The following is an 11,696-nucleotide window of genomic DNA, read 5'->3' on the forward strand; positions in this document are numbered from 1 at the left end:
CAGACACTTCAGAGGGCAATAAAAAGAACATAAAAATATTGAAACGTGAAATCCAGATTTTCATATTGTCTTCTGGCATGTTTTCTAATTGGGGAATCTGCATGACACAGATCTAAAAATGCTCCACTTACCTATTTTTCCCTCCTCTTTTTGGGAGGAGAGAGAGGCAACTGTTCATTTTAGCTGCTTATGCTAATTGAATCAAGCGAGGTTGGACCAATTATCCAGTATGATGCTCTTTATTATAAATCATAAGATCACCACCTGTTTTAATACTCTGTAGACATAACCTCAGGATGTTAAAAACTCATATTCTATCTTGGTGGCAGAAGCGTAACATAGCACCTTGACATGGTAGAGCCTCATTAGCCCATGATATTGACGGATGCAGAGATGTTTTAGTTAAAAGATTAAATAAACCAGTTGTTCATTGTAGTCATAGGTGGAGAGTGGAAAGAAATCTATCAGAGAAAGCAATTCACACTTTCTTCCTATAAATAAGGGTTTTCCATTTTCTGTCTCAGTAACTCCTCTGCTTGAGGGGTAAGTGAATTTGTCAACTTGATTTCCAATGGCAAGTGAAATGTGGGTCGAGGATTAAGCAATACAATGTTCTTTCCTTGCTTCTGTTTTTGGCAACAGTAATTACTTTGAGGATATTCCTAAGAACACATAAGTTGGCACACTTTTTTAAAAAAATTTATTTATTTTTGGTTGCATTGGGTCTTCCTTGCTGCGCAGTGTGCGGGCTTCTCACTGCGGTGGCTTCTAGTTGTGGCATGTGGGCTCAGTAGTTGTGGCGCACAGGCCTAGTTGCTCCACGGCATGTGGGATCCTCCCGGACCAGGGCTCAAACCCGTGTCCCCTGCATTGGCAGGCGGATTCTTAACAACTGCGCCACCAGGGAAGCCCTGGCACACTCTTAAATAGAGTCCATTATGTATGATATAAAATTGAAAAATACATTTACTGTGGGCAAAGGGTGGGTGGAGAGTGATTCTCACTTCACATCAGGCAAAAAAAGAATCTGTGGTAGATTCTTCTGTTCTATGATCAGTTCCAACATGTGCAACCTCCAGACTGATAATGACAATTTACATTTATTAGAGAAAAAAATATCCAACATCAAAAAAAACCACTTCAAAATACAAAAGCAAATAACCCACAGTCTAGAACGAGTTTGTCATCTGTTTAACAAACACTTCCCAGGAGTGAGAAAACTGTTTTGAATGCTGCCAAAATTAAGCTGCAGATTTTCTGAGAATGGTTTGGCCTTATGCAGAAAAAAGAAAAGTCACATCCTTTTTCCTGAAGTTTTACATTAGACCAAATCCTTCCTGACCCTACCCCCTACCCAATCCTAATTACCAGCCCCTTCTCTTCTCTGCTTTCTCAAAACTCTGTTTATTTCATTTGTAACCCTTTTAATACACTGGAACTCTTTGTGTATTTATTTTCGTGTTTATTGCTGGTCTTTCCACTAGAATGAAAGCTCCCATGAGGTACATCATTCTGTCCATCCTAAAATCATTCCTGGCCCAAAGCAAGCACTCAGATGTTTGTTGAATGAATAAATTAAAGTATCAATGCCTCCCATTTACTGTTCAACACCTGCCGACAAACTGACTCTTGGGCTGGATTTATAGTTTATTAGCCAGATGGTCACCTAAATTGCTTCAAATTGCCTTATGTGCTATGAAGGATGCAAAGTGGTCTCTGATGGAATTACTCTCAACTCTACCACAAGAAAATAACAGTGCAAGTGTTATAGTGAAGGACAACTCACACGCTGTACTCTCAGGAACCAACAGGGAGGGGTGGGGACTTGGGTGAACTGGGGAGTGAATGCCCCATCTTGAGGGGCAGTCACAACTGACATCCCACCTGGGAATATAGGATGAAACTTCCCATTTTTCAGAAATTTCTGAAATACGGAATTCTATTGAAATCTCATAATTTAAAACTATTGTGAACTTTGTCAATTTCAAAATGTTATCAATTAATTAAAATATTACTTAAGACACTGTGTAGGTCAAATAAAACCCATCTGTGGCATGATGCATCCTACAAGAGCCCATTTTCCAACTTTGGTCTACATGCGTAGCTCAGCATTTCCTAGAAGAACTATTCCTTGGAAGAGGCAACTGTTCTATGGATAATTAAGTCTGAGAAGCAGTTAAAGTGAAGCAGGTGTGCTTTTGCTGCAGGACTTTTCAGAGGCTTTAGTAGGCTGGCATCACTGTGAATCTTCAGGAGAGTATAAAGCAAGTACTATTTTCCGAAACTATTGACGGTGGCACCCTATTTCTAGGCTGATCTCACTGGACTGATGAGTCCACAGAATGTCAGTTTGGGAAATACTAGCTTCAGGAGTTTTAAAAAGATATGTTTCCAAAGGTTCTAAACGTTCCCTCTTTTTAAACTCACAGGCACAGTGACTAAGCCTGTAGGTGACAAATTCCAGCTCTGCCGCTTTCTAGCCACTTTATCTTATGCAAGTTACTGCACTCCTCTTTGAGTCAGCAAATGCTCAATAAATCAGGACTGTTATTATAACCTTGGAAGGAGAGAATCAGACTGGATAATGCCAAAGGGAGAGTAAACTCAAAATTTATTTTGCAAATTCACTGCAAAACACAATTCACTTGATACTCAACCGTGATGATTAACACCCTAACATGTTAAAGGCTGAATGAAAAATACCAAATAAATAGTAGAGATTCATGATTCTACATAGTTTATCTATGAGAAAACATCTATAGCGTACATATATTTCGAAATCATTTTTATTTAAAGTTGTGTTAGGCAGAGGTGATAATGAGATTGCAATAATATATTCTAACATTCTTTGAAAAATTGTAACATGATGTGTACGTACCACCTTCATCCTTGTCAAGTTCATCTAACGAACATTACTGCCTGCCAGGGTGTGCCAGGCAGGGTGCACTGGGGACACCCAGTTGCATAAGAAACAGTCACATCCCTCAAGATCACTGTCTCCCTATGTGAAAAGGGTGATGGTGGTAGAAAAGAGTTTTTCAAACTTCAGATTGTGACTACGGGTGGACTGGAACATAATTTAATGGATCAAAACCAGCATTAAAACCATCAAATGAAATAGACTGGAAAGAATAGAAAATACCAGCCTGTGTTACGTGCGGTAAGAATACTACTATTTGGTGAATTCTTTGTTTCATGTACATGCACATGTATCACATCAAGATGTAAAATCTATTTCTTACTGTGGATGATAGTTAAGTTAAAGAGCTATTTATTGGGCTTCCCTGGTGGCGCAGTGGTTGAGAGTCCGCCTGCCGATGCAGGGGACGCGGGCTCGTGCCCTGGTCCGGGAAGATCCCACATGCCGTGGAGCAGCTGGGCCCGTGAGCCATGGCCGCTGAGCCTGCACATCCGGAGCCTGTGCTCCGCAACGGGAGAGGCCACAACAGCGAGAGGCCCGCGTACCGCAAAAAAAAAAAAAAAAAGAGCTATTTATTTAAATAAATTACCATAGGGGGATACTGTAGTAGCCTTTAGCAGCTCCATCCACTTAATGTTTTTCTCACATAAAGTTGGATAGAAAATAATATATCTGGTTTCTACCTGTGACATATCTTCTTTGCGGGCAGAGCCTGCTTTCTACTGAAGAAACTTTCCAACCCCCCCATTGTACCTCCACCCAGATATGTGACTTCGTTTCACCAATGAGTAAATTTTAGGAAACTCCTATTTTATTTGATAGAACATTATGACTCTATACACTGCTTGGAACTATGGCAACCTTCTTAAAACCACAAAGCCAATATTTTACAATAACTATAAATGGAGTATAACCTTTAAAAATTGTGACTCACTATCTTGTACACCCAAAACTTATATAATATTGTACATCAACTAAACCACAAAAAAAAAAAGAAAGAAAAAGAAAAACCACAAGGGATCAAGCCTGTGAACCAAGCCAATACACAGAGGGCACTGAAGACTGATGCATTCTGGGGCTGTGAAGATGCTGAACCAGACTAAACAACCCACTTCTCGAATTCTTATTATGTACAAGAAATAGTACATTTCCTTTCATTAACGAAGCCACTACTGATTGAGTTTTTTTTTTTCTTTACTTGCAACCAAAGGTACCATAGATGATATACTATCCAAACTCCAACATACCGGAAGACCATTTGCTCTATTTCATTATTCTTTATTTCTAAGTTTCTGACAATTTAGAAAATATACTATTTCATTTAGCATTATTATTACTGACTGCCCATGTCATCTCTGTCCTTGCAATAGTGTATAGGACAGGCAGTATCTTCCTCTTGTGAATGAAAACACAAGGTTTTGAAATGAGTGAGTGTAACAGGCTTTGGTCACTGCCAGATCTTGATTCCAGTTCTGCCACTAATTTAGCTGTGTGGCCTTGAGCCAATAACTTAACTTCTCTGAGCCCTGGCTTCCTCATTTGTTAAATGGCAATAAAAATATCTACCTTGCTGTGTTGTTATAAGAATCAAAGCCATTAAGGTGTGACAAATGCTTACTACACAGCCAAGGAATAACCGATTATTAAAAACTGGGGCAATTGTTATTATTTGTCTCTACCACACGGCTAGTAAGTGGTAAAATCTGAACTCATTCCTGTGTCAATCAGGCTCCTAACACTTGCACCTCTGCTACAGTAAATGTTTCACATCAAATGTTTCTTAGTGCTAATTTATAAAGTTCATAAAAATTATAGCGTTATAGCTGAAAACCTTGCTTACTCCATAACCTGTATAATTTAAGACAGGTTTTCCCTCTTTACTGACAAACACTTTTGGGTGGATAGTTCTCTCTACCTGTTGAAATGTCATGGCCTTCTGGCCAGAGGTAAACAGGATGAAATAAAAAACGCATCTTGTAATTCACTTGGCCTTCAAATGCTGGAATGAGGGGATTTTTTTTTCTTTTTGATTTGAGATTAACTTGATATTTCCAATATTCCATGTACTAAAATTTTTAAAAGCACTTCCTCACATCGTTATTTAATTTTCCATAGTTGCAACGTTATTGCAGTTTCAAATAATTGGTAAAAACATAATATCGAGCATGAGAAGTATGGGCTTTGGAGACAGACACGTATTCTTTTTTAGCTGTGTAACTTGGAGTGAGTGACTTGATTTCTCTAAAGCTTTGATTTCTTCATCTGTAAAATGGTAAAGATACAAAAATTCCCTTGTAAGTTTTGATGATTCCTTCAAAGTGATTTTATCACAGAATTTCACTTAACATATAGAATACCAAAAAAAAAGAAAAGAAACACTAGAGGGATTCACGTCATCAGAAACCAGCCAGGAGTGGGGACATCTGGTCAGCTTCATGGAGAACTTGGCACTTGAAGGTGAAGTAGATTTCTGATAAACAGAGAGAGAAGGAGATACAGGTAGAGAAAATCCTGGGGAGCAGATGGCATCTGCACAGGTCATATGTTGGCCATTTTGACCAGATAAATTTAGGGGAATAGGGGAAAATACAGTTAGACAAACAGACAAAGGAAAGCTTGTAGAGACCCTTGAATGTCAGACAAAGAAAATGGGGCTTGCGGGTATGGGGCTTGCAGGTATGGGTATAGAATAAATTCTGTTATTTCTAAAAATAATTTTACAACTCCGGCATCTTTTTTTTAACCCAAATTAGGACTTATGCCTTTGGTTATGTAGCTTTCAAATTAGATTCAATTGTGCTATCTCTGCAGGTTTTGGTTGAAGACTATGGAGGGGAAGGGTAAAAAGACTAAAATGTGAAGTAAGAGGGAGAAAAACCGTGATACTGATAATATTTCTCAAAATGCAATAGCTCTGTGTTAAGTACTTTACATGACTTATTTAATTTTCAGAAGTGTGAATAATGTGAAAATGTGCTTGATATTATTATTATCCCCATTTTACAGATGAAGAAACTGAGGCTCAGAGTGGTTAAGTAACTTGCCCAAGGTCACACAGCCAGTAGGTGACAGACACAGAGTTGAAACCTAGGCTACTTGACTTCAATGCTTATGTTCTAATTCACTACTTTATACCATGTAGAAAAGGACTGTAGAGATCTTGGTTCTTTCATTCCAGTTCTACCACTAAAGAGCAGTGGTAGGATGGAGTTGCCAGTAACTGAGATGAGAAGCCTGTGGATTAAACAAGTGGGTATGTTGTCAGTGGTGGTGGTGTTGAGTGTGAATGAAGAGTTCAGTTTTGGACCTATCGAGGTCCAGATGTCCAGCAAACATTCAAACAGCGGTGTAGAAATCCAAGTAGACAGGTACCAGAGGCAGCTAGATACTCAAGTCTGGACTTCGGGGGTAGATCTAGGCTAGAGACATCAATCTGGGACTTGTCAGCAGATGGCTATATTTAACCCTTGGGACCGGGGGAAATCTCCAAGGAAGGAAGGAAGTGTAGTTAAAGACGAAGACATCCAAGAACTGAACGATGGGGACTCCGATGTTTAGAGGGTAAGACTTAGCACGAGAGATTAAGGAAGAGCAGCCAGGGAGGTGGGGAGCCTGCAAACCAAGTGAGGATGCTGCTTCAAGAAGGAAGGGATGGTGGGCTGTGTCAGGTGTGACCCGCAAGTAGGGTAGGATAAGGACGGAGATGTACTCAGTCTGGCAGCTGAGGTGAGGGGGGGAGGTGTGACATCGTGGCAGCTTTGACAAGAGCAGGTTTTATGGAGGACAAAGCCTGAATGGCATGTGTTCAAGAGAGAAAAGAAGAGGAGGAAGCAAAACACTGAGTACTTCTCTAAAAATCCATAGCCTGAATGAATTTCAGGATCAATGCACTTATCACAACCTCCCTTAAAAATGTGTGTCTCGGGACTTCCCTGGTGGCACAGTGGTTAAGAATCCGCTTGCCGATGCAGGGGACACGGGTTCGAGCCCTGGTCTGGGAAGATCCCACATGCCGCGGAGCAACTAAGCCCGTGCGCCACAACTACTGATCCTGAGCACTAGAGCCCACGAGCCACAACTACTGAGGCCGAGAGCCACAACTACTGAAGCCCACGCGCCTAGAGCCCTTGCTCCACAACAAGAGAAGCCACCACAGTGAGAAGGCCGCGCACTGCAACGAAGAGTAGCCCCAGCTCGCTGCAACTAGAGAAAGCCCGCGCGCAGCAACTAAGACCCAACACAGCCCAAAATAAAATAAACAAATTAATTAATTAATTTTAAAAAAGAGTGAATTGAAAACAGACAAATACCATATGATTTAAAAAAAAATAGTGTGTCTCTTACTAGATCACATGATCTTTGAAGGTCTAGGACCATAATTTATCTTTTAAGTGCCTTGCACAAGGTTGGTGTTTAAATAACACAGAATTTAATTAAACTTTTAAAAGAAAAGGGATATTCTTGTTTAAATCTCCTGAATCTGTGCTTGGCAACACTTAAAGCACCCGTACCCCCAACATAAAGACACTTCTGGAATTAACCAGTGACAATAGAAATTTAGTGTTGCTTTTTTTTTTTACCCACTAAAGATCAAGTTTTCATGATGCGATCAATTTTGAGAGGGCTGAATCTGTTAAATGCGTATTTATAATTCTGGTTCAATTGCTGGGGTGAGAGAAAAATTACAAAAAACCCACCTCATCCCTGCCAACACATTGGTTTGTGTGAATCACAGCTCAGTGAAAGCCTTCAGGCATATAATTTATCTTTTCTTTGGCCTATGTAGTAAATGCTTCATTTGTTCATGAATTCTGGCCTTGTTTTAATTATGCTATGCTCTGAATGTAGTTTTATAAGGCACAAAAATAAGATTGTCGTTCTGAAAACACAGAAGATTTGTGTGTTTCCCCCAGAATGAAATGGTGGCATCTTTCTCCCAGTTCACGGCTCTGTGGGTTTGTGGTTGGAATTCCAATCCAGTAAGAGACACACAGTGAAACCGGGTGGTGGCGGGGGAGGACTGAGTGGGTGGGAGAGGAGAGACAGCTGACACCGCTGAGCCGAAGGCATAATTTACCCTAAGAATTCTCAATCGATACATTGACGGCCACTTATGCATAATGTGCTACTCCCACCAAGAAAGCCATTGATTGAGAAGTTTTATTCCTGTTACTTTCTGAGGTCTGGACCCTTTCATTACACTTCCAGGACAATTGATTTTTCCCCAAAATACAGACTGTGCAGCCAGGGATCAGAACAGAAATCTTAACAATCAGAAGGCTGTGGTTGCTAAAAACCTTTACAGATATATGTATTTGGATATCCACAAGTTTACAGACTGGAGGAGAAATGAGTGGCTATTTCATAACTTCTCCATGTTTTATAAGCACGTAGGGCAGAGTGAGCACTCCATATTTCAAATCCCAATGATACAACCAACCCAAAATGGAAATTTGTAGTGGAACAAACACAGATGCAAATTTCATGGGTGAATCTAGGGAAACAAATTCACTTATTCCAAAAGGAAGATAAGTGACAATTTTTAGATTTTCTGAGAGGTTACTATAACTTCAGGCTTGACTATATTAAATACCTTCCATGTTCCCAACACAGACCCCATCTTCTGAATCTAATCTCATTCTGGAACTCATTCCACTCCAGTTGAGGTGCTGTCCCAGAGCACTCAATTAAAAAAAAAAAACTGAGTTGATAAAGCACAATTCTAAACCTTTCTGTGCTCTTCTTAGGATAGGAATGGATGGATCACATTAAGTTTTTAAGGTTAAATACTTTCAAGGGTCAGTTCTCGGAGGCTGAACGGGTTTACTTAATGAGGATGGAGATTTGGGTGCATCACAGACACCTATCCCAAGACGGGGAAAGCTCAGTCCTTCATTCTCTTTCCATAAATAACTCAGTCTTTTCCTAACTCAAGCAATGGGCTGGCTTTGGGTGCCCATGAAAATGAAACATGTGACTATTCAAAAACTCAGAATGGCCTTAGTAGCCCATGACCAATAACAAGAAGGCAACAAGAGTTTCCCCACTCAAAGTAAAGTAGTAAAGAGCTTCTCAAATATTCATGAATATTAATGACCAGTTTATAGCCCCAAGACAAGGATCTTTGGGGCTCCAGGTTTATACATCTGATGGAAGGTTCCCTGGGCCAGGTAGGCTAATTCTCCTTGTGTCTGGACATCCTCTCCAACACTTGGCCTTCCCCACCAGAGCACTGGGCACCTTGCATTGTAACTGTGAGGTTTTTGTACCTCTTCTCTCTCTAGACCAAAAACTCCCTGAGCACCGGGACCCTGTCCTGTCCACCACTGTGGCCGTGCTTCACCTGCACCTGGCAGCGTCCCCCTCAGTAAAGATGTGATGCCAGCATACATTTGAAGACTCACTTTGAATTAAACAGAAAGCTATTCAATTGGCTCCTGAACTGCTGCATTTGGGGAAGTGGGTGTTTAAAGGGCAATTTTTCTAACTTTTGAAAGAAACTATAATAATCAGTTCTTAGAGTAAAAATTTACAGAAATGACAAGAATGCTGATAGCATGAGCCTAAACATACGACCCTCATCATCTGTGCCTCAATTCTAACAGTCCAGAATTTTCAGGTGGTGTCTAATATTTACAGTATAATTTTTGACAGCATCCTGGATACATTAAAACCTCAGATTAATGTGATACTCATTTTCCTGAAGGAAAGTAATATCTGGACAGTGCTTAGAACAGAGCCTGGCACATTGTAAAGGCTAAATAAATGACAGCCAGTGTTATCATTAGCAACTTGGCAGGGAAGCTGGTTGTCATGAAGACAAATATATTGACAGCAACGATACACGACCATGTAATAAAAAACAACCCAGTTAATTTTTTCCTGGGTCTAAGCTCAAGTAGAGGCACTTTACTCCCAAATTTTGAAAAATCCTGTTGTTTAAATCCATTAACTAAGGGAATAAGTGCCTTAAGATACAATGTATCTACTTTTATTTCCTTCTTCATTCAAGGAGTTCTTTTCTCGGTCCCCAATATAAACAAACTCTCAAGGTTAAAATCAAACGCTCTTTTTAAGATCAAAAGGACTTGCCTTTCTTTGCGCAGGAAAGAAAGCAACCGGTTCAGATGCCTCCTTAAAAAAAAAAAAAAAATCTCGTTTTTTACAAAGGTATTACTCCAGCGTGTTGAAAAATAATTTGTACATAAAAGAGTCTGCCCAGAGCTGTAAAAGCTCTTTCTTTAAACGCACACTTTAGTGCAAAAGATAGTTAAAGATCAGTCCAAGCTATTAAACGGAAGAAGTGAACTGCATTCCAACAAAAGCCCATAAACATTCTGTATATGAAACCAGCTACTGAGACGGGCAGGTATTTAAGTCTTCTAGGAACCGTTTTTATTCTGCTAATGCTTTTCCCTCCAGCCTCCATTTGATCATAAATGCAACCTGTCCACCTCTGCCTTTGATAAATGGAAGGACAGATTCATCTGTATGTGACTCACCTCCTCTTTTCTTTTACGTGAAACAGATGCCACAGCTGTTGCTGTTCTTCCAACAGATGTTTCTGCCCCGCAGAAACCCTGGCGAGCACCGCGCTGCAATGTGCTGCTGGTTCTAGAGGGATCCGCGGCTTGAGACCTTGTCAGGACCCCTCCGTGATGGCACAGCAACACACGTGCAATCGTCCTGCCCCACAAGTGCCCCCCGAGCCTGCATTAAGAACAAAACGGATTGCCTTACCCTCTCTGCAGGGACATCGTCCGACTGCGTGGAGAATCCAGGAGTTTCGGCGGTGGGGTGGTGATGCTCTGCACTCTTGGCTTCCTGTTGGCGGTCCACGAGGGTCTTGTCCCGTCCCTTGTCCAGTTTGAAGAGTCTGTCAAAGAAGCTGGAGTCCTTGGGCTTGGAGGGGGCTGCCCCTCCGGACTCAGACAGACGAGATTCTGGTCCCCAAGTGGCGGAGGGCCCCTCGGCTTGGGCCGGGGTCTGCACGGGGGTTTTATCTGGGTCGCAACCCAGTGCAGCTGCCACCGGAAGCGCCATGGGCTCACTCGGGTCTTTGTTCCCTAGAGCTTTATCGGAGCTGACATCAAGCTTCACTGGTCCAGTGGATGAATCTGTGGCTTGGTCTCCGGTACGTCCTGGTACAGGCCGAGAGAGTGTCAAGAAAAAACGAGATTTAGCAGCTGGTGTCTGGGGTTTGGCCTCCTTCCCAAGATTCTTCCCTTTGGCATCCGCAACAGCGCTTATCTCCATTGTCTTGGGGGAAGAAGTGGCCACATTATCCTCCTGGACACTTGTTTCCAAATCAACTGTAAACACAAACATCAACAGCGGTCATTCAGCCCAGCGAGGAAATTCAAGGATTGCTAATGGACTCCCAACGTCTCCTACACAGAGGCTGTGATGCAGTCTGGGACTCTGCTGTGCCTGGGTCCCTCTGCAGAGCAGAAGTCAGCTATCGAGGTGTCTTCTGACCCTGCTTTTCTCTGGAGAGAGGAATGGAAGATTAGGGAAGAGGAAAGTCAAGTTACTGGAAAGCACGCACCAGGTGCTGTGTTAGTGACACATTAATTATCTTCTTTATCTCCGGGGGAATCCTGTGAGAAGCTAATTATCATGATTTCACCTGGGAGGCAGGACAGCCGTTATGGGGTTAGGAGAACAAGCTTCCCAGCCTCGGGACTTATTGCTGTTTGGGGCCGTATCATTCTTTGTTCCAGGGTCCACCTTGTGCCTTGCAGGGTGTACGGCAGCATCCCTGGCCTCTACCCAC

General features: G+C 41.6%; 1 protein-coding gene across 13 annotated transcripts in view; it reads right to left on the bottom strand.

The window, feature by feature from the left end:
• The window catches only part of BCAS1 (brain enriched myelin associated protein 1), a 67,967-nt gene extending 56,599 nt beyond the window's left edge, over nt 1–11,368 (bottom strand). For 2 of the 13 annotated variants that reach the window (XM_067708550.1, XM_067708541.1), the window contains exon 1: nt 10,661–11,326. In XM_067708550.1, the coding sequence (XP_067564651.1) occupies nt 10,661–11,248 (588 nt within the window). In that variant the 5' untranslated portion in view covers nt 11,249–11,326. Of the gene's footprint in view, nt 1–10,012; nt 10,055–10,660 lie in introns of all 13 variants that reach the window. The other 11 variants (XM_067708543.1, XM_067708539.1, XM_067708542.1 and 8 more) reach the window with 11 other exon arrangements.
• Nucleotides 11,369–11,696: the final 328 nt, after the last annotated feature.

The sequence above is a fragment of the Pseudorca crassidens genome, chromosome 15, assembly GCF_039906515.1.
Source record: "Pseudorca crassidens isolate mPseCra1 chromosome 15, mPseCra1.hap1, whole genome shotgun sequence".
Taxonomy (NCBI): domain Eukaryota; kingdom Metazoa; phylum Chordata; class Mammalia; order Artiodactyla; family Delphinidae; genus Pseudorca; species Pseudorca crassidens.